Source organism: Cololabis saira, chromosome 14 (genome assembly GCF_033807715.1).
Source record: "Cololabis saira isolate AMF1-May2022 chromosome 14, fColSai1.1, whole genome shotgun sequence".
NCBI classification, from domain to species: domain Eukaryota; kingdom Metazoa; phylum Chordata; class Actinopteri; order Beloniformes; family Belonidae; genus Cololabis; species Cololabis saira.
The window spans coordinates 18,912,128-18,936,434 of NC_084600.1; the positions used below are offsets into that span (position 1 = coordinate 18,912,128).

The 24,307-nt window shown below is 40.6% G+C and overlaps 1 protein-coding gene across 3 annotated transcripts in view; it reads left to right on the forward strand.

Moving 5' to 3' along the window:
- Positions 1-24,307, forward strand: part of nlgn2b (neuroligin 2b) — a 116,810-nt gene that overhangs the window by 82,852 nt on the left and 9,651 nt on the right. For all 3 annotated transcript variants that reach the window (XM_061740037.1, XM_061740035.1, XM_061740038.1), the window contains 3 exons: positions 16,097-16,282; positions 21,638-21,903; positions 22,646-22,799. In XM_061740037.1, coding sequence (XP_061596021.1) covers positions 16,097-16,282; positions 21,638-21,903; positions 22,646-22,799 — 606 coding nt within the window. The remainder of the gene's footprint in view (positions 1-16,096; positions 16,283-21,637; positions 21,904-22,645; positions 22,800-24,307) is intronic.

Genomic DNA, 24,307 nt, shown 5'->3' on the forward strand with positions numbered 1-24,307 from the left:
ATGACGGGAGAAAGAGGCCAAAGACTCGGACTTTGATTGCAGAAAGTGACAATAATCAGCAAAAATCCTCAAAGAGCAGAGAGCATTGCAGCAAATGCATAAATATGCCCAGTACATTAATTATTGGGTCCCAAATTTGACCTTACTTACACTATTTTTCAAAAATGACTCACATCAACTGACTGACATGTCAATCTAAGGCAGGAAAGCATTAGCTGAAAAGCTAAATGGCATGTGTAAAAAACAAACTGTACTCATTCAATGAAATTTGCTTCAGGAGCATCATTTCATTTGATGATTTCTGGGCCTTTGTGCTTGTGGAAAATGAGAAATACTGTAGTCCATAATGAACCCAGCCTCAGGTGATGTGATTGACCAGGTTGCACAGAAGAGCTAACCTCTCATTAGCATGTTGACAGCATGGCAGTAATACACTATCTAGCTATTTATTAGTCCCTACTGTAGCTGTGCAGCGTTCCTTTCAGGTTTTGGAGGACCTGTTGCATATTGTGTTCACTGCATCCGTGTCAAGTTGGTGCATTTGTGCTGAATGTGTCTCTAATGGAGGGTATTACTCTCAGATTGTATTAAATTGTTGACAGCGTACCTCAGCAGTTACTGTAGTGATTACAGTGAGTGCTGCTTAAACGTGTTTCAGCTGCATTCTACTTTGTCTTTATAGCATTATCTCTGCTTTCCATTTTAAAATGTAGGTGAAATCGGTGTGATGGTTGATAATGGGGCCAGACTTTAATGTGATCATATGCTTTTAACGGCTCCGGCGCGATGCACTGTGAACATCTGTTCTATTTGAATTTCCCTCCACCTAGCTCTGTAGTCCTGTTTTCTTTCATCCGTTTATTTCCCTGTCTTCCGCATGTATCTTTACTTAGAGACTGACGACTCTCCTCACCGCTCCTCAGCTCTCACCTAAAGCTACTGTTGAATATGCATGAGTGCAGCCTCATAAACTGCTGCTCTCAGCACTAAAGTCAGAAGGAATCCCAACTCAGCAGCAGGGGTGGGGGGATCAGAAAGAAAACTTGCTGAAAGAGAAGGAGAGGAGAAAAGGGAGCTTGTTTGACTTCAGTGGCAGGAGATAAACCAAATTTCCTCTCTTCATTCTTCTCTTTCAGAGAGAATTGAGAATGATGGGAGGCTCATGTGCGTTGCATGAAGCTGCTTGTGTACCTAAAGATGTGCATGTAAGTGCTGGTCCGTTTCGTTTCACCAGAACCCCTGGACAGTTGCCAGGCAACTGTGGCAGGCAGCTCAGCAAGGCTGATCAGCAGACACTTCCACGTGGCCGTGGTTTTGATAGCAGGTCAGCGCTGATATGTGACCGGGTCAGAGCTGCGTCACGCTAACAGTTGCCGGGATGATCTATGGGCGATTCGCTTCCATAGCAACGTCTGAACAATATCTCGTTATTATTGTCGATGAAATATTACCTTGGAAATAATTTTCCAAAGGTAATATTTCAGCAACTGCATTTATACTTCACAGTAATAAGATTTCAGGTGTTTTTTTTTTCTTTTAATAATTTATCCAGTGCTAAACACTGCACTATGAACGCTGGGAGCAGCTGCGGTTTCTCATAAACTAGGTAATCCTATTAACGCTACATCACCATTTAATCATACTTTGGTTTTTCAGGATCATTATATCATTATCATTATTTTAGAGGGCGGAAAATTGTCCTCTCACCGCTGGATCACCCTTTTTTTAACTCCATAGCTTGCACCGACTGTTCTGTGCCAAAGTTTTGTTGTTTTAAGTTTTAGTGATAACCAACTTAATTTTCCATTCTCATCAGATTAAAAACGGAAAAATAGAGGGAACTTGGCTCTCTAAGACCTGAACAGAATAGAAGCTGAGTTAACGTCACGCCAACAATCTCCTGAAAAAGAGTTCACTTTGCGCTTGGTTCGGATTTTTACTGGCAGGGATGTTTTGTTGTGGACATGTGACCTCATTCATAAATCTGAGTAGATTTGCACATAAATCAGCTCCCTACTAAAAGCCTTCTCCGGATCCAGGGACATCATGGAATATTTGATTGTGTTTATCCTCAAGAATGGGAATCAATCGCAGATTGGCAACGCGCTCTGCTTCCCGTTCAGTAGCATACATCTCCAGCCAAGGACCATGTAAGGAAGTGTAAAGGTGCATCCTCAACCTGCATGTCTACCTGTGTGCATAGGGTTTAGCAACACAGGGTATTTCAACTGAAGTGGAACAAAAAAAGTGTTTTATATTGCTTTTAGTAGACTAACAGAGACTGTAAAGGCACAACATGGAAAGAGTTAACCAGTGTAGCTAATGCCTTATAAATATGGGGACATTTTACTGCCTTTAATCAAGAACATACTGTTGGGATTTGTGAGATATTAGTCTGTGTTTTTGCTTTCAGATATTGTACTGCTCTGTCCTAAAACATCATTTTTGTCCTCAGTAGTGCCGTTCTGCCCTCAAATCCAAGGCTCACAGAAACCTCCCTCTCTGCAGTCTCAGCCCCCCCCTCCACTCGCAGGTGTTTCCTGCTCGGTCGCGAGACTTGTCCTCTCTGATTTTTCTCTTCACGGGTAGTTGTGGAACAACGCTGTCAAAAGTCCCCCAGGCTATAGCAAAGCACATTTGATCTTGACCAATGAAATCGTCTCATCTTTTTGCTCATGCGCTCGTTTCATTCACAGCCTCTCCCTACAGAAGGCCTTTGACTGTAAGAGTTGTTAAATAACTCATTAAGTTAATTTATCTAGTAAAATAGCAAACACAGTGTATTAAAATGGACATGGACCACAGATTATTGGCTTCCTGTTGCACTGAGAAAATTATTTATAATTTTGCATTCAACATTTTTTCTTTGACTTTAAAGCAACAGTGCAGTTTATAATTCGTGCCTGCTCCGGCTCAGTGGCGGTACCACACTGTTGCACGTAATGAGCTGGGCCGACATGCGGGTCCATGTGGATGTGTTGACCAACTGAAGACTAGTTTAACCAGAAAGAAATACGAGACGAGTAACCAAAGAGGAAGACAATATGTGGACTGACAAGGTAGAGTAATATTCTAATAACCTTCACAGGAAGCTAACAGAGAGAGCAAAAACCAAATAATTGTAAAAGTATCGCTGCTTGTGTTTTTAGCAGCTAAGTTAAAGGAGCTTGAGGCCGGATTGTGGCAGGATTTATGAAAAAAATCCGTATACATTTTAAGTTTTCTAGTAATAATGTCAGATGAAGCGTTCCAAACCCAAAAGAATGAGCCCTCTAGTGTATCTCTCCTTTGCCTTGAACAGGCTGTGTGCTGCAAAATGTGCTGCAATTCGGTCCCGAATTTCCCGCGCTGGGCTGCGGACGTGACGTCACATGACGCTGCATGCACGTTCTCCCCGTTCTCCCGTGCCGGCTTCACTGTTGGCTGCAGTAACCCCGGCGGCCGTCGTGGTGAAGGGTGGCGCTAGAGAGTCTCATTTCTTAAAAGGAGCCTCAAGCTCCTTTAAACTTCATTCTGATGCAATAAAATGTGGACTGTAGAAGTTTATGCTTATCGAACTATGCAGGTTGTTACAAGTTATCTCATTTTTCAAAGTTTCTAACCGGAGTCTTATTTGAACAAAGTTCTGACTCTTGACCAGCTTATGATGCTTCCTGCTCCTGTACATTCACACGTAGTGTGAAAAGGACGTTTACACAGGGATGCATACAACTCCATAATGAGCGACGGGTTACAGTATTGCACACCAAATCAGCGAGATTGTGCGCTTTTATTTCATTTGAACCGTGAGACAACTCACTCTGAGTTGAACGTAGATAAAGTACAAAAAATATAAAGTTTAATCTGATATGTGTACAGTATAACTGCTGTATTGCCATACTGTATGTATTTTTTTTCAAATCTTCAAATCCCTTCATTATGGTTTTATAATAAATCTGGTAGTGACGGTTAGAGGAGTGGAGATGGAGACGACCCGAGAAGGCTGCAGCAGCTGTGAGAAATATGCTTTATTCCGGATTTGTTTATTTTTTGACAATACTGTCTCATAACTATGCTTACATTATATTTTTGGTTCAAATAATGTGGTCTATCGGTTCATTTTTGACAGAACTGCAGTTCCTGAGAGGGGTTGGCTGCTGTAGGTCCAAATAAGACTAGCAGGCCTGATGTGTGATGTTCTGATGTTGTCTGTGTTTCCTCCAAAACCAGACTTTCTGAGACATTTGGAAAAGTTCTGCAGTATCATAGCTGCCAGGATTCAGGGAGAAAAAGTAACCATGCTGTTTTCTTAGACTGCTGCTGTGTTTGGTAAATAATGAACATGTTTTCTGGTCCAAGGAATCAATATACTGGTTTCAGGTTGCACCATCTTATATAAAAAGGTTTTATATATGTATATATAAAATCATGCAACTGCAGTACTACACTACTATTACAACTATTCACATGAGACCTTTGCTCATTCTTTGTCTGCATCCAGTACATATTCATATAGACACAAAGTCAAATCGATGGCCCGCTCATTACGTTTACGAGTTTCTTCACAGTTACTGTTGAGTTTGGAGAGCACCTTCTCAGGGGAGACAATCTTGTCCCTGTGACATGTGACTTCTCACAAGTTCATAGGTGTCAGGGCTGGTGTGGTGAGGACCCAGATGCAGGAGAGCGAGAGGCAGGAGTTCAAAAAAAAGGGTTTATTCTACAAAAACCAAAAGCGCTGCTTGGCAGGATCAAAAGTCACACGAAACAGGGATCCAAAAAACTTGAGCAAGGGAAAGACAAGACCAGATATACACAAGGGAGTAACGAGACACAGGTGTGAACAATCAGGGCAGATGGAAGACAGGCGGGGCAAAACAGAAACACAAACTGGGGGAAATGTCAACCACTGACAATAGGTGGTTGGTGGCCGTGTTGGTCCCACAAATCCAAGACCTCACACTTTTTCTGGGAAGGTCTTTCTTAGTCTTCAACCTCCTGGAAACAAGGATCCCAAACAAGGAAACAAGGTCTGGCATGTAGCTGGGGGTCTTTGAAGGGGCCGACACTTTTACTGGAGGGGTTTTCATATCTGAGAGAGAATTTCATATTTATATTTTATATTAGGCAACAACAGTGGCATACTTTTTGTGTTGTGTTTCAATAAGATTGTCCATATGTATGCAGGTAAGTATACCTTCTTTTTAATGAATAGATATACAATGAATTCAGGTGGCACAGCTGACTTCAGCACCCACACCCTGGGTGGGGTTGGGGAAAGGGCCTTTCTGTGTGGAGTTTGCATGTTCTCTACTCTCACAAAAACATGCAGCAGTCCTGGGCTATACATGCCCCCTCTGGCCAGCCGGGGTGCCAGATAGGGTGGGGAGGATCTGGCTTGGATAACGTGATCCTTCCACGCGCTACGTCCAGCCAGAGAAGCCCCACTGAGCCCCAAAGAAGCAGCCTGCTCACCTCTCATGTAAAGGGGGACTCTTGAGCTCAGTGCAGGGCCTCCCGGGGTTGGCAGAGGGTGAGAAATGCCCAAGACTGACTTAGGTAGGAGCACTGGGTGTAAAATGGGGAAAAAAAATCAGGGGAACCCCCCCCATGGACCAGATTACAATCTCTTTGGTTTATCCGCGGCTTCGTATCTTCAACATGGGGTTCATCAGTTGTTCAGATGTGTTGGTAGCAGTCATGATGCAGAATAGCACACAACTGCAGCTGTATGGGCTCAAATTAATGCCATAAGTATTTTGTATCTGTAAATAAACTTTGTACTTGTAGAAATATTTTGTGCATGTGCAAAAAATATTTGTACTTGCAAAAAATATTTGTACTTGTAAAAAAAAGTTTGTAGCTTTGTAAAAAAAATTTGTAGCTTTGTAAAAAAAAGTTTGTAGCTTTGTAAAGTTTGTAGCTTTTGTAAAAAAAAAGTTTGTAGCTTTGTAAAAAGTTTGTAGCTTTTGTAAAAAAAAGTTTGTATCTTTTTAAGTTTTGTATCTACAAGTACACATTTTTTGCAGGTACAAATATTTTTTGCACACGCACAAAATATTTCTACAAGTACAAATATTTTTTTCACACGCACAAAATATTTCTACAAGTACAAATATTTTTTGCAAGTACAAATATTTTTTGCACACGCACAAAATATTTCTACAAGTACAAAGTTTATTTACAGATACAAAATACTTTTATATTATAATATTATATTATATTTCATATTAATTTAAGCCCATACAGCTGGAGAAATAGGACAAATTATTACAGACCAAAACATTTTTCACACCTTGAACGTCTCAGAAGAAGCCTGGTTGGAGCAACGCCAGAAATGATTGACAATATCTTCCATTCAAGTCGGCCTTCCGTCTGGTTCCTCACTGAGGCAGCCTGACAACAGACAGGTGACAGTCTATTCACTGATAACGGAAGTTACGTCGGTAGCTTTGGTTCTGTGAGTCCCTGGATGACTTCCAGTCGCACAGGTCACTGATTCCTCCTTGATAGGAGAAGTTCTGGTGACACTGAACGTCGCATACCACGCGGTATTTATAGCACAAGCGTAACGATAGCCGACAGGTCACATATGTGACTTTGTTTACATAAAAACTCGACCTGCAAGGAGTGAGAAGACATATCCACTTAGTTTACTGCCACTGGCGGTCACAAGGGGACCAAACAGAACATGTATTTCTGAACTGCAATTACCATTCAACATATTTCTGCTTCAATGCAGCTGTAGCATCTGTAGCTTACCGTACCCGAAGAGAAGTAAAGCAGTCCTCATCTTCACAGCTTCTGAACATAAACACAGAGTCATAGACATTGCAAAGACACAAAACAATACTCACCACCAGGACTTTGAATGCTAGCATGCCAGCATCATCTGCGGTTATGATGATCTTCCTCAGTGAGATTCACTGAGTTTAGCTGCAACCACAACAGAAAAAATAGATAAAAGTGAGTGAAAGATTCAAGACTTCTACCTCTTTAAATCACAGTCGGTCCACTTGGCTTCTAACACACCAAGAGGATGCTGCAGATGAAGATGAAGGTTGTGGGTCTGACATTATTTATAGAGTCCAGCCTCAAAGATTCACATGTTTCTGTAAGAGTTGTAAAAAGCCATCTAGTCAGCTGCATGATAACTACTACTTAGTCAGAGATGATGTTATGATGAAATGAATGTTAAAAACAACACTAACGTAATATTATATCAACCTGTTGCAAGACAACCAGACTGTAGATCAGTCTGAGATAAAAACCACTGCAGCTCCTGGTAAAAATGGCAACGAGCTAACTATGAAACTATAAGGATAATCTGGTCTAATAATGACATTTACAAACATAAACGAACAAAACACTACAACGTTATTTTCGAGCATGACATTGGTTGATCATCCTCCTGACTCACAGAGGTGCAGGTCAGTCAGGGTCTAACTGTGGAGGACAGAGTCATGTTGAGACTGCAGAGAGTTTGTGTGAGCATCTGAGGATTTGAGAGCAAAACCACCATTCTGAGGATGGAAATAACGGGTTTGGAGAGAGAGCAGTGTTCTGAAAGTGAAACAGACTAATGCTCTCAAATCTAAACAGTAAGGTCTTAAATAAAGACTGTAAAATGCCCCCCTATATCTTCTTTCCAGTGGACTATTTAAAAGTTGATGCGACAATGAGTTGGTTTAAAATTGGCTGCAAATAAACACATTTTTCTGCATTGGCAAAACTCTCTGACCACCACATTGCCTCTATAATTAAGGCAAGGCAAGGCAAGTTTATTTATATAGCACAATTCAACACAAGGCAATTCAAAGTGCTTTACATCAACATTAAAAGCGGCAAGACACACTTAGAACATAAATAACAAATAAAATTAAATGAAATGATAAGAAAAGAGGTAAAATAATAGAAAGCTGAAGTTGTTAAAAAAGTAGGGTCAGTAGAGTACAGCAGGTACACATCTTATTCTAAAAATTCACGAATGGTGAATTAAACCAATTTGACAATTCTATGCCACAATGCCTGTTTCCATGTCTTATTTCACACAACTGACGAGAATTACGTTTCTATACGGGTCAAAACGTAAAAAGACCGGGTCAAATACAGTATTACAAAGCAATCTGTGCCGATTCGTACGGTGAATCAAACCATATAACCATATCTATAATCAATGATAATTCTTTATGGTACTAACCACTAATATATATGCATATATATATATATATATATATATATATATATATATATATATATATATATATATATATATATATATATATATATATATATATATATATATATATATTATTTTTTTTAAGGAAAAAAGAGATAATTCTTTATGAAGAAACAACCCTGATGGGAAGAGATTCCTCATGACAGGAGTCAACACAAACTCCAAAAGTGAGCCGATGCTATATGCTGTAGAAGCAAGGGGACATATTCTTTTCATATATTTTAAGAAACAGCGGATGGAAGTAAAATTTGTAGCCCACTACTATCATTAATTGTTGGTCGTTTAAAGTTTCTTGGCCCACACACCCTTAACTCTTCCTGGAGCTCCAATTGATCAATACAAAGACAGAGTTAATGTTTATTCCCATCATGCTTTTGTCTTTTTTTATCTATTTATTTAGGTTTTTGTAACTTGCAAGTAATTCCTGTTTCAGCTGGCCAACTTCTTCACCTGCATTTGTAGTCGATTTAATCAACCTTTTTGATTTAACATTTTAAGAACCACAATCTGACAGAGTCCCATCAATTCAGATAAAAGTGTAATATATCTCATTTATTATCACGTCTAAAGCATGTGTTTTAAAGGTTTCTGCATAATGTGAAAGTAACCCGGACTGTTTAATGCCTTAACGTTGTAAAGTTTGATAACGACAAGCAGATACAGTATATGGACTCTATACGTGGTCCCTGTGTCCACGAGACAGGAGTCGATCTTTTTTTATACTTCATATAACAAATTTTTCTTTTTTTCTTTTCTATCTCAGTCAATTGTCTGGAAAGTAAATATGGATTTCATTTTATTATTTCAAACAAATGTTGCCGGCAGGTGATGGTAATTGTTGAGGGGAGTGGTAGTCTAGTGGTTCCAGAGGAGGGCTTGGGTCTGGAGGAGCCAGGTTCAGCCTGGTTGCCCCCGGGATGGCAACCAGGGTCAACCACTTTGGGCCGCTAAGCAAGATAAATGGCACCTCACTGCTCCTAGTCTAACTAGGGCCGGGCTAAAAGCAGAGGACTCATTTCAGAGTGTTTTATAAGCTGTATACTGACAAATATATATTAAAAAAAAAAGTTAATTAGCACAAAAGAAATATCTTTTCTTATTAGTCCTTTGAGGGTCTTTAGTCTGTCAGCAAATGTGTCTTAAAAATATTTAATACCTAAAAGCAGTGTTCCTAAAGGAAAGATACGCAAAGCTTTGCACATTTCTTCCTTTACAGTGGGAGAAATATCAATAAACAGATCATGGAAACTGGAAAAAATAAGAGTGAACAGTGATTCTGGATAGGTCTGGTTCTTCTGGATTCCACTTTATTTCATCAGAATCATCAACAAAGCCATCCAAGCCTGCACTGAGATCTTGTTATGAACAAGGACAACCATGATCTATCATGGCAAATGCATCCAGATGTTCCTCGTGGTTCAGGTCAGCTTCAAACTGACACCAAGCGTAGGGTTGCATCGTGTTTAATCTCCTAAAAGCATGTTTTTTTCTTGTGGCTTTGGGCCCCCCTATAAGAAATTACACATTATGAAAAAAAAACACGTGATGTCCACATACGTGTACGCCAGGTTTTAGGAGGTTTTAATCTTGTTTTCCCCCTTTCAGTACAGACCGTACGTGCAGTTAAAAGAACTTTTGACAGTAAAGACAGTAACTTCCAGGGTTTTTTTTAAGAGTGTAAGTCTGTAGGTAGGATGAGAGGACGCTAAGAATGACCTTGAAAATGAATAGACTGCATCCAGTGGAAGGAAGCGTGCGCATTAATCACATCACCATAATCTACAGACAACCAACTTCTCTATAGGAAAAAAAAAAAATGCAACTCAGGTTTTTTAATCAGTTGCCGAATATAGGACATGAAAAAGGAAGCATCAGCAATCAATATTGTTAAGTATCTAAAATGCAAAACTAGTTCAGTCTAGTTCAGAACCCTGGAAAGTGGTGACAGGCAGAAGATTAAGAGACTTGTATATTGTGTTTAGGAGAATCTGAAATCTGAATCTGAAAGGACATGGAAACCCTGTGAACCAAAGAAAAAAGATGAAAAAGCCATCCAGACTGTTAAATCCGCAACTAGTCCAAAACCCAGGCTGTGTGGCGGGATGGAAGGAGAGCAGTCTTCTCAGTGATGAGCATTTCCACTCCTGTGATGACATCATCAATGCGGAAAAGTACAAAATAATCTATGCTTCCTACAAGAAGAAAACATAGATTAGATTATTCAAAATAAAAAAAATTGTTTACATTTTATCACTTGGTTTCCTCAATGCCAGAGGGCTATGTAAGTGTTAAGAGAAAAAGAGGAAACATTACAAAGTTGTAAGAGAGTTACCGTTCTAATTCCCTTGTAGCCATGAAATAGTTGTGAACCTAGAAATCAAAATACTGACAAGAGAAAACATAAAATATTTTGGCTTCATATTGTCATCAATGATATAAAAATCTCCTGTAAAGTAAATGTAAAGGTAGGAAATATGCATTTAGGATAAAAAATATTCTGTATTCATTCTCAGTAACGTTCTGGCTTTTTCCAAGTTCTTGTGACAAATTACAGACTTGATTGAAAAAGAAAAAAATACTCATCACTACCTCAGCAGAAATCGCCAGCAAGACATAAATGTATATTCTAAAATAACATACTGATACAGCCGGCATACCGGGGGGGAATGAATATATAACAAAATACTTGGGTACTTTCCTCATGTCGACCCGGCAACACCCTCCAGGATCCAAGTAATATTAAGTGTAGTGGGACGGTGATGATGGGTATGTGTCAGTGTTGCGCTGTTATCGAAAGGTTAGTTTGGCAGGTCATCATCATCATAATGCCTATACCATCATGGCTATTGCTTCCATTGAGACAAACATGCTTATCCTGTTTCCACCTGCGCACTGTACTCACCTGCTGCAGTCTGTTTAGTTTTCAATGAACTGCAATCACTTCATTTACTAAACACATACAACCTTATGTAACGGCCTATGCGGACACGCTGGGACCATGCCCTTGTTTAAAGGGGTGTATGTGCCATACACAAAGGTTATACTATGCACAGCCCTGCAAAACAAACATTTATTCAAACACAACGTCTTTTCTGGTGAGATGCTGTGCAAACATTGAAGGACGCAGCGGCAGCAGGGATGTGGGGAGCGTGCTGCCACAGCGTCGTAGCTCAAAACATGGACATAGGACAGTATTTAAGGAGAAAGCAGCTTGCCTTTAACCAGCAAACCGCTGTTCAGAGGTAGCCTTTCATGTTGTAATAATCATTTTCCAAAACTGAATTGAGGCTGAATTATTGATGTGCCTGAATTCTTTGTACATACCATGTTTCCTCATTTAAAAAAAGGTTAACTCACATAAAAGTAGGGCAAAACGCAGCTCAAGAATTCGTTTCATTTCATTTTTTGTTTTGAGCCATCAAAATGAGCCACTGTTAAATATATGTCAAGTCAGTCGTATGTCACCGGGGATTTGACATAAATGTCTGGTACCTTGAGCTGCTGAACTCAATGAATGTTGCATTAAGCTGGCAGCATGGTGGCTCGCTGGTTGGGATTGTTGCCTCGCGGCTAATGTTCCCGGTTTGAGTCTCAGCTGGGGTCTTCCTGTGCAGAGTTCATGTGTTCGCCCTGTGGTTGTGAGGGTTTCCTCCCACAGTCCAAAAACATGCATGCTAGGCTAATCGGTTGTCCTAAATTGATCTATGACCAGTTTGCAAAGACCTTTCTTTTTCTTTTCAGTCGATCGTTTGTGCACTGGATGTGTGAGTTCTGGATTCTCTCAAACAGCTTACTCGTCTCCACCTTAAAAAAATCTTTCTTTTACATTAAGGCAGCCATTATTTGTTGCTGAATTTTGGCCCTTTTTCTTATTATGCCTATAAATACCACATTCTTCCTATTATATGACAAAACTTTTATTTTGTGTAGACGTTTTTAAAAAAAAAATCTCAACACATAATTGGCCATTTGCTTTTGTTAGCAGTGTATTCTGTACTGATGTCTTTAGGGATGCCATTAGTGGGATAAAACAGCAACAGCAGAGCCATATGTGTAGCAGTGGGCCAGGTGCTCTGACAGTGTGTGCCTCACACACGGTTAAGATGACCCATAAACCAGTTTTTTAAGTGCAATTTAAGCCTCATATGATCATTAAAACAGAGACAAACTAAAGTTAACCACATCCAATTAGCCAATTCAATAGAGGTTGATTTTTTGTATTTATGACCATTTTTACACAGATTATGATGCAAAAACACGCACATTTTGGGTATTATATCAATTAGGCCCACTAATTGAATGGTTATAACAGCCAAATGTGTCTTTGCATCTGTTGTTTTCTCAAAAAGAGAAAATGCCAAATTTTGTATTTTCTTGTATTCAAGATGAAAGAGGATGCAATCAATTTCTTCTCTGTATCATTGATGATGCAGTCATCTGATGAATGCATTCTTCACAGATTAGCTGTTTTATGTTCAGACCAGCATTTATTCCTTCAGTTTTAGTCCAACAGCTCAACTTGAGGCCTTTTCCATAAAGTACTATGTACCACTACTGGCCACATGAGGCCGGCGTATCACAAGAAGGCTCATGTGTCGACCGACGATGTAATACGACGACGAAGTGAACTAGTCCGGACTCATATGTCAACATAGCAGCTCTATATGCCCCCATGTGGTAAGATGTGGTATTACATAAAGTTAAGGCATATAGAATGACATAGAGTGACTTTAAAGCGGGGCAAAGGAAGTTCTAGCTAAGATGGTCCCAATATCTGCTGAGGTTAAGTCTCTTTTACAAGACTGTCCAAGATTTACTGATTCATTTTCTTATTTGGTCACTCGTTTTGTCTTTCATAATTACTTTCTTCGGTCTCTATTTTGCCTCATGATGGCAAGTGCAGCTCTGTGAGCTAGTTTCATTGTTGTCAATGTGTCACATAGTGCCGTATGGCGACACAGTTGTTACAAAAGACATCCAGAATGGGAGTCCAAGTTTACTTCAACAGTTTTTTGCCAAAAGTAGAGACAACAGACTATGAGAGCTATTGAAATGTTGAATCACAATTCATCACGTCACAGTCCTGAATGCATTTAACGTGGTCTGTTAAAAGTCTTTCTAAAATATATACTTTTAATGCAAAAGTAAAATGTACCACGACTTAACCAAGCACAACCTTCTTCGGGGAGGGTGACGTGGCTAATGTGATTGTGATTGGACGCTGGTTCAACGCTGGGGAGTGTTGCTTTCTGTCGTCGTGTCTGTAGTTGTGCACACCTCTGTTTGATGATGCAGGACAGAACCAGCAAATCACATTTCAGTCTGTCAACTTTCACAGTGAAGATTTCAAATGATTTCTGGATGATGAAACACTTACGGTTTGGCCTCTAGACTCACACTAATCAATCCCGATTTAGTAGCCTTATGTCGAGATTTTGGGGGTGTGACTGACCTTAAACGAGCTCCTAGAACTGAACCCACCCTGGTGGAAGCTGTGAAGGATGTGGGATTTTTAAAAGTAGCATCAAGCTTGGTGGGCGAGAGACATCAGAAAGCCTCTGAGGGACAAGGACCTCTTCCTCCTTACTGTATATAGGTCTATGAAGGAGATGGAGGAATTGGAATAATTCATGCAGAAGGGTAAAAGCATGTATGAACTTTGTTTGAGATGTCTGCTTAACTAGCTCCCCGAGTTCACCTTCATTTTGGAGTTTCAACAAACCTAGGATGGAAAAGTGTGTATTTTTGTTAAGGCCGAAAAACTGCATAAATCAAAGTAGTTTCTATTATTATATAGTGTGAAAGGAATGTATACGTTTTTAGTATAAATACTGTAATGTTTGCCTATTGGTAATCAACCAACATCCAAATAAATGACCATTTTAACCCTCTGATAAGACTCAAATTCCACTCAAGTTATATTGTGGACAAAATAAAAGGCCCCTACAGATCAAATCAAAGTAATTTCAACTTTGTGAGTGTACAGAAAGCACAACTACAAATGTCAGATATTGAGTCAAAATGATGAAGAGAGTTCATGAGCTCTACTTTCATGGAACTGCCATTAATAAATAATTACTGATCCACGAAATAAATTAAATTTTCTCCTGACGTTGGCTGGTTTCCCCCTGGGCTGATATTAACGGATATTATGCTGCAAAATATATATTCTGTTATTCTCACTCCAAACTGCTTTGATTCTCATCGTTTTAGTCCCTAACGAAGGTTTTGCACTCCAAATCATTTAAAAATAGTCCCAGGCTTGTTTTAGCTCTGCACTGTTCCTTTATTTAACCATTTCTGCATTTTAGGAGCAGTGAGAATATCTGGGGTGTTTGATGTAAACTAAATGTTATTCTCAGTTTAAAAGGTAAATAATATTTAAATTATTTTTTATGGCGTGTAGTCCAAATACAAATCTGTACTTTTTGATGCTTGCTTAATTAAATACAAGTTACCCCGTGTTACTGCTCTGAGAGTATGTGCTGAGTCTGGTTATTCAGTTCATGTACAAAGATAGCGAAGGTTTGGTAGTAAGTCAGTAAGTCCGCCAGCAATAAGTCCAATTCCTTCCAGGTTGGACAGAGTTTCTCAGCGCAGGCATGGAACCGAGGGGAATCTTTTTGCAGACGACGTGCTTCTGTTGGCTTCATTAATCCATGATCGTCAGCTTCCGTTGGAGGCGTTCACAGGGGAGTGTGAAGCGTGAAGCATCAGGGATGAGAATTAGCGCCTCCAAATCTGAGAGCATGGTTCTCAGTCAGAAAAGGGTGGAAGGGTTGGGAGTGCAGCTTCGCCTCAAGTGAAGGAGTTTAAGCATCCCGGCGTCTTCTCCGGGGAGGTAAGGTGGATCAGAGCGGCGTCCGCATTCTGTGGTGAAGAGAGGGTTCAGCAAAAAGGCAAGGCTTGTACTTGTCTCGTAGTTAGCTATACAGCCACCAGTGCCAAATTACAAGAGAAAAGCTTGCTCCAGCTCATGATATATAATTTATTATGAGAACAGAGCGCTAGCACGGTTTCTCGTTGGCAGAGGGACACATCATCTGGAATCCATTGCAGAGAATATTTCTATTTTCCTTTAAATGATCACCTAATCGTCCTGACCAAGCACAACAGAGACAAGGCAATTTATGCCTTGTGTGGCTATCTGTCAAGTCCAAGACATAGTTAAAATCCATCTTCATTAAACTCGGCTGGTTCAGCTGTGGGAACACTGGGAATATGCAATCTTTCACATGAAGTGGAACAATAAACACTGCTACGCAGCATCGCGAGTATGAGAGAATGAAGAGATGAGCTGGCCAAATCAAAGATGGATGAGGGCGCTCAAGAGGTTTTCTATGTCATCACACTCTCCACTCCCGGAGCCGCCGCTGAGAGGAGGGAGCAGTTCACTGAAATCATTTTACATGTCTTCCAAGTATCAAAGTCGTGCACAATTATTGCAGAGTGTAATAGGTTGATGTGGGTTGAAACAAATATCAAGTTGTGTAATTCACTCACATTCACAAGAGAAAAGGATATTGTTTGTGAGTGTCCGTGGTGTGTTCTTGGGTTTATTTTTTCATGTTGTAGGTGTGCACCCGCTGTGAGTCCAGTAAGTAGGTGAAACATGCCTTCTGTTGCTCTCTACTGACAAGTTCTTTTAACTATTTTGTCATTTTAGCGTGGGCTTTAAAGTTAGTCATTTGAAGAACTTTTTGTATGAAATCTCCTCTGAGTGGAAGACTTATTGGCAGGATGTAATCTCATGTTTATTTGTGATTATTTATAAAAAAAACAGGACTGTGTTTTCCTACACCTCTGAATTTCGGACACGCTGATCCACTCCCATGTAATCTGCATTCTTCTCCTTGTTTGTTCTTATGTACCCTGCAGGGTTTTTGAGCACGGGGGACCAGTCTGCTAAAGGGAACTATGGCTTGTTGGACCAGATCCAGGCCCTGCGCTGGCTCCATGAAAACATTGAGCATTTTGGAGGAGACCCAGAGAGAATCACCATCTTTGGCTCAGGAGCCGGCGCCGCCTGCGTGAATCTTCTCATCCTCTCCCACCACTCCGAGGGTAAGGTTCTTCAAGCCTCACAACCAACGTGGTAGTTAGAGGAGACTGATATTTCAAAACTTTGTTAGTAATGTTTTTCTTCCGTGAGCATGATTCTGTGATTCGAACATTTGCCGTAACACTGTAACAGCTATATGATGGGCAGACCTTAGGGACTGAGTGATGTCATCAGGCAGCGCCTGCTGTGTAGGTCTCTCTCTTACATCTGGCTCACTGATTTTGTGAGAGCGCTTTACTTTTGTGCATTATTCTTTCTTTTTCTACAGTAACGCGTTTTTTTTGGGTTGTTTGGAGCTTGCTGTCATGTGTGATACAGAAGCTAACGGTTGAAGTTACCATTTCTGTTCGTTTTTTATAACAAACGAGCACATTGTTTTCCACGACCTTGTGCAGTCCGTATATCCTTCTTTTTTTTGGATAACACTAACAAGTGTTACAGTACCAATAAACATTTTACAACAAACACGAACAACGGAACTCGACACAACTTCCATCGTAGCCTGATGCGTATCTCTTCAGAAATGTGACTTTACGTCGTAAGGATGTGGACTACAGTAAATGTGATTGTTCCACATGATAGCATTGGATTTCCTTCCATGTTTTTCCTTCTTCCATCCTCAATCACAAAAGTGTCAGTAAAATTATCATTGCTCAACATTTATCAGCTCCTATTCACGTTAAGATTAGTTTCATTTGTTGTGTTACCAAGTCTGAGTTGAATAAGCAAAAGGAAATTAGTGCAAAACTAACATCTGTTACAGTTCCTCGACTGGCCAATAGAGGCTGGTTGCAAAAGCAAGTCCAATATCCATTGACCTCGTTTTCTTTCACCCCCACGACAAATCTGAGGATTTTGAACCACACCAGTGGCCTTGCATTTATTTCTAATATTATTGATTGACAGTCAGTTCTGCCAATAGCAAGTCATCATCACTTCCTCATCCGTAATCGTCATGCCACTGCACTTAGTAAAGCAACTCTTTGTTTTTGCCATCATTTCAACACATGAAATGGCGTATTCTGAGGTAAACGTCCTGCTGGCAGCTCGGCAGATATTTTGGCAGAGATCAGCCGAAGGAGCTGGTAGCCACTGCTAACTTTGATTGACATAGGGTGGGCGTGTTTCGGTCGGCTTCCCAAGCAACAAGGAAGAAAAAGAGGCTTCGAAACCGCTCTTCAGAAACCAGTGGGTCATGTGATTTAATGCTTCGTCCATTGTTTTTTACATTGTCTAAAACAGAATCCGCACCAACGTCTAATGTTTGGACATGTAATTACAGAGCCACACAAACAATGTACAAGTATGAATACCCAGTACAACGTAGTATGTCAGCTTTGTGCGGTTTGTAGAGCATATACGTTTTAGGTCCTGTACATGGGCTACGTGTGTAATCCCTACGAAGAAACATAAAACAGGTTTTAGATCATTAAACCCCAGTGAAAAGGTCCAAACTCGTTGTAGACTTCCACTGTTGGGTCTCGTCCAGTTCAGGCCTCTCTGTGATGATGAGTGTCAGATTAGTATTGATAATTAACTCGGAGTCTATCGCTACATGATTTTATTTGTATTTCGCAGTTATTTGCGGTTCTGACAGTGAAGCCTATGAAAGTATAATTCCACAAAACAAAACAGGATTAATTTTCACATTTACTATTGATAGTTAAGCCGGCGTCCACTTTGTGCCAACTTAACAGTTTAAAACATCTTTTTTTCAAGTGTTTTTAAGTAATAATATTGAGCATGCAGTATGTTTACGGCTTTTATTTTGTATTTCACAAGTCATTTCCAGGTCTGGCGGTAGGGACGATAGTGAAGCTTGTGAAAGTGTCATAACAAAGAAAACAAAATGACTCACTTCACATTTAGTATTGACAATTAACCACCACGAAAGGAAAAGGAATTCATAGTTTTTAAGATATAATGCTGAGTCTATGTCTAATGTTGTTTGTTGTTGTGTGATATATATTTTATGTGTTATGACAGCGTCTCACATGCTTTTATTGTGTATTTTGAGTGTTTTGCTGGGGTCTGAGAGAGACCCGACATTGGAAGTCCGGACAAGGCATTTGGACAATAAAATATCCAAAATTTATAATATTGCATTAGATTCAGTTCGACATGTGCCTTGAGCCTTTTATCTGCCTGAATTCTAAGATGATTCCATCCTTTTAACACGGAAAACTCTTGACTCACTACTGATGATAATCTGATGACTATAATGTTGCAGCCGTGGCTGCAATACCAGAGTTGAAGGGTCTGTTGCATTTTTTCCAAGCAGTCATCAGTGCAGCTCTTCAAAAGAACCAACAAAAAGTTGTCATACATTAGATACAGTACAGTGAGCAAGCATAGAAACGAACAAGTGTTTTGCATACTTTTACAGATTAATATTTGGCATAGACAATCTATTTAAAGGGGACCTATTATGAAAAACACGTTTTCTCTTGCTTTAACATATATAAAGTGGTCTCCCCTCAGCCTGCCAACTCAGAGAAGGAGGAAAGCAACCAAATTCTGCAGTGTCTGTACAGCCGCCCGGATGAGCCATCCAGTGTGATGTGGCTTCTACGAGCCGTTCAGATTCTGCGCCCGTCATTACGTAACAACAGGAGCCATTTACAGAGGTTGGGCTCCGATGCGTGAAACCACGCCCACAATTAACTCCGCTGGCCGGAGTTTACGCCATTTTTTCATAGCGGTGTATCGCGTCATTCAGGCAGCCAATCAGCACAGAGCCTCATTATCATAGCCCCGCCCACTCAGAATCCCACATAGATAATGAGGTTAGAGAATGAGAAGATAAAGACATGGCTCAGAGGCTGAATTTCTAATTTATTTAGCAAAAACAATCACAAGCTTGTTTTTAAGACATTCAAGGCCTGTTTAAAATAGGTATTAGATGCCATAATACTGTAGGTCCCCTTTAAGGTTCAATTAATTGAGTCTATTGCAGTTAAATGCAGAAATACAAACCAGACAAAAAAACTAAACAAAACTCTGTTCTAATGTGTCAGCGCAAGACAATATAAAGTAACTTTGGAGCTTTGAAAATAAAGTTAAATCAAATGAGCACTTTTGGCTTTGATCACAGCTCTGCAAACTCTGCTTTACGAGCTTTGAAGCATCTCTCCTCCTGCAGTTTGAAGACGTCCCCAGGGCTCTTGTGTATGTGTTGACTGCTTGGTCAAAACCCTTCAGTGGAGTTTGTCACAAACACGATCTGTTGAGGTTGGGTGACTGAGGTGACGAATACATGACTAACAGCGCACCATCCTTCTTCTTCTCCTTCTCCAAGTAGGTTTAATACAGCCCAGAGGTGTGCTGGCGGGTCATTGTTTTGCTGAATGACAGAGCTGAGACCTGTCAAACCAGTTCCTGGAGGGATAATGTGACACTGAGAAATGGCACAGTGTCCATGCTGGCTCCAGATTGCCAACTTTGCCTGCAGCAAAACACCCTCGAACTATCAGTGATCTTCCCCCCGTGCTTCACACTGGGAGTCGAGCTTTTCCTGTTTGAGAACAAACATAAACAGATCTCAAACTTTGATCGGACTGTCCATAAGACTCCAGTCATGTCCAGTCCTCCTCAGTCAGACCACCGTGAATAGTAGCTTCAGGTTATGCCCTAAAGAGTAGAGTTATTATATCACTCTGCCTTTGAAGTTGGTATTTTAGGAATATTTTTAGTAGCCCGACCAGCCATTCACTTTCGTGAAATGCGTCCTCCAAATATACCAAAACTTGGAAATCTTCAGGTGTATGCTACTTTTGAAGGTGTTTTTGTTACTTTTGTTACTTTTGCTTCATGCATAAATCACACTTACTGCGTGGAACTTTCACCTTCACATCTCTAAAACACCCAACAGATGTTTGATCTCTAATCCTCTGATGTGATAGGGATTGGTTGAGCCGAGAGGGGGGGAAATGACTTTTAAACTTTGCCAAGAATTCAGATTATGTTATTACTGAACTGTTAACCTTCACACTGACACTGACAGAGGAAAGATTAAAAAACAAACAAATGTGAAAAACCTTTATCAGTAATAAAGGAAGCAAATCCTACGAGCGAACAGACATATCTTCAATCTTCAATCACAACTCTGAAAACCACAGGATTTCATTGACTCTGTAGAATTTTTAACTTGTTGGCTGCTGGATTGCTTTAGCCTGCCTAGCCATCATAATTCTTTTCATCTTCGTGCAAAGAAATGGTCTGGTTTCTCTGCAATTGGAACTGATTTCCAGGTTGCAGCACCAACAAACACAAGGAACTCCCTCTGGACGCCATTGCATAAGCATACAACCAATTAGAGAAATGATGCGTGTGATACATGCAGAGTATCAACAATAGATATTCAAAATGGTGTGCAATGGAGAAGGAAAGCTGGTAAATTACTATTGTCATAAAAATGTGTTGATCCTTGGTCGTCTTGGACATGTAAAGTAGCAGCTCTTGAACAATCCGGTAAGAGTCATCGCATAAAGCCTTTGCCCTTCCTGTTATGATTGGATGGGTATGTTCTGTACCAGTGTTGATTTTTTTTTTTTTTAATTTACAGATATGTGTAAAATTGTGTCACCTGAATGTAATTTCCAAATTTCTAAAGTGCCATTTTTTTGGTGTTTTTTGTTATTGAAGATCATCCGATATATATTTATATAAAATAAATGAAACAGTTATTATTGCCTACATTTGCGCTGCTCCTTCTTGAAGGCTGAAGCTTGAACGCCACAAAGTGCAGGAAAAGTTGGAGTGTGAAGAGTTTTTTTTTTGAAAGGTACTGTGTATGTTTGCAGAGGAGAGATGAGATGAGGAGCAGAGCTGGAGCTGCAGCTGAGAGGCTTCTTAATTGATTTCACAGGGAGAGGAGCGGGGGTGGGGCACATGCAGAATGGGGGGGGGGCTTAATTATTAATGACAGAATCTGCAGATAAAACAGAGGGACAGCAAGCCACTTTACATAATAGTGCAGCGGTGCAACAGCGCGAGCAGTTTTCTTTCTCTTTCCGTCTTCCTCGCTTCATCCAACAAGCTTGCTGCTGTGTGCACAGTTGTCCCCTGTTCCTTCGCCCCGTGGAATGGAAAACACTTAATTTTCTTACACAAATGTTCATAAAGATTTTCTCCAGCTGTTAAAAGCAGCAGGATATCTACTTCAGCTGGCTTTGTGCAATATACTCTTCAATTGCTCCCCCTTTAAGATGTACATTATTTAGAGCACTCACACTGTACGGCCTTGAAGGACCCGTCGGCTGCAAGCAAAAGTGTGTCAGAAGAGGAAATAAAACAAAACTAAACTGACAGAGAATAAGTATTTGCATTTTTTAACACATGGGCGTGTTCTTGTGTAGGCCTTTTCCAGAGAGCCATTGCGCAAAGTGGCTCAGCCATCTCCAGCTGGTCCGTCAACTACCGCCCACTGATGTACACGAAGATCCTGGCGAAGAAGGTGGGCTGCAGTCTGGGGGACATGGCCGAGTTAGTGGACTGCCTGCGAAGGAAGAAACTCCGGGAACTGGTGGATCAGGACATCCAGCCTGCACGCTACCACATCGCCTTTGGGCCTGTGGTGGATGGGGACGTGGTGCCGGACGACCCCGAAATCCTCATGCAGCAGGTAGCCTTCTGCATATTTTGTAAAGCTCTATTGGCACTTTTCCACTAGCACCTACTCGGCTCTACCCTTTTCCATAACAATTCAGCACCCGGAGCAGAAGTAGGAGGTTGGAGCGAAGCTGCTGTGACGTATTTGATTGTGTGATCTGAACGAAGAAGACAACAACACTAAAGATGTAAAAAATGAGAGTGAAAGAAGCTTCAAGCGGTGACGCTTTTTAATTATTTTAGTTCGTCTCAGCGCTGCTGAAAAGTCAGCTGGAGCCGCGAGCAGCTATGAAGTGACAGAGCTCCTGATAGATCTGGTCGTTCCTTATCGCCCGTCTAGATCTCTTTTTAATTCTCTCCTCAGCCACCAGGTTTATGAACATCTGCACCTCAGAGTTGGATCACCAAACAGACTTTGCGCTGCCATTGCTCGTCGAATAAAATGAACAAGAAGCCTCTGTCAGAGTCGCTCTTGCGCTGATTTCCGCCTCCTGACTCAGACGTCTGACTCCCAACCCCCCGACCAATCGGTCACGTGTAGTGTGATGACGTCAGATGCAGCAGCTTAGAACTTCTGCAGAATAGATACAGAAAAAGTATCTACTCGGCACGTTAGACCCTTAGTGGGAAAGCGCCAAACCGAGGCGAGTCGAGTCGGGCTGAGTAGGTACTAGTGGAAAAGCGCCATATCAGACCATGACCAGTCATTTCTGTCCATGTGATTGTATGTGTCATGCTGTGTCCTGCGTTTATAGGGCGAGTTCCTCAACTACGACATCTTGCTAGGTGTCAACCAGGGAGAGGGTCTGAAGTTTGTCGATGACAGTGAAGGAGAAGATGGGATATCCGCTTCTTCGTTCGACTTCACCATCTCCAACTTTGTGGACAATCTTTATGGATACCCTGATGGTCAGATCCTACCCCATTTTTACCTTCAAATTACTAATTCACAGCTCAAGTCTGCTGCTTTCCACTTTCCCCCCCTTTGTTTTTGACTCTATACCATGAAGTTGAAAATGATGTTGTTGCTACAACAAATTTGGAAGAGTATTCAGAGCAGAGTGGTTCTAAGGTCTAGCATCATGCACTGTTTTTATTTGTTTTATTGTCTTGATAATATCCCTCTATAGGAATTGTTGTATTCCCCCTAGAGAAGTACCATGTCCTCTTTCCAGCCAGAGCCATCTGAACAGAGCTGGGGAAGGTTTTTATTGGGCGATAAACACTGGACTGTAGCTTCCTGAGCGTCTTGGCTTGTTTATTAACTTTAAGGCTCAACATTTATCTTCATTCTCAGGAATTCTTTCTTAAAGTACAATGATCGTACAACTGCAAGCAGAGATGAATGAATACTGGTTCAGTGAGCTAAACTAGCCGGCTAAAGCCTGTTTGTCTTGTTCAGTCTCACACAGTAACTGTGGACTCCCCTACTTTTGGTTCTCCACAGCAGTCTGGTGTATATATATATATATATATGACACATATACCAACATCTTTATTAGTCTTTTTTTTTTACCAAATGTTTTATATTTTATCATACAGGTTTCAAAAGTATAAAAGCAAATCATTACTGTAGACTTGTTCTACATTTACATTGTTCCAATTAAGAAAAGGTAGATTACAGCTTTACTCCCTCCTAGGAATGGGCGGTATAACGATAAAAATGAAGATAAAAAAAAATACCAATTCAACTCCACCTTTTTAACTATAAATCTATCACCACATTCAGTCTTTGGAGCCCCCAAAACACTGCTCTAAAAGATACTAAATACTACTAAACGTCATCAATGGGAATTTATCTTTCTTTCTTTCTTTCTTTCTTTCTTTCTTTCTTTCTTTCTTTCTTTCTTTCTTTCTTTCTTTCTTTCTTTCTTTCTTTCTTTCTTTCTTTCTTTCTCTCTCTCTTTCTGGCTCATATCTTTCTTTCTTTCTTTCTTTCTTTCTCTCTCTCTCTTTCTGGCTCATATCTTTCTTTCTTTCTTTCTTTCTTTCTGGCTCATTTCCTTCCTTCCTTCCTTCCTTCTTTTTTCCCTTCCTTCCTTCTTTCCTCCTGCTCTCTCCTTCCTTCTTCCCTTCCTCTTTTCTCCCTTCCTTCCTTCCTTCCTTGTTTTCTCCTTTCCTTCTCCCCGTTCCTTCCTTCCTTGTTTTCTTCCTTCCTTCCTTCCTTCCTTCCTTCCTTCCTTCCTTCCTTCCTTCCTTCCTTCCTTCCTTCCTTCCTTCCTTCCTTCCTTCCTTCCTTCCTTCCTTCCTTGTTTTCTTCCTTCCTTCCTTCCTTCCTTCCTTCCTTCCTTCCTTCCTTCCTTCCTTCCTTCCTTCCTTCCTTCCTTCCTTCCTTCCTTCCTTCCTTCCTTCCTTCCTTCACGTACGTTGTGCGTGGATTTAATGCAGAACTATAAATCAGCTTTACACAAAAACGT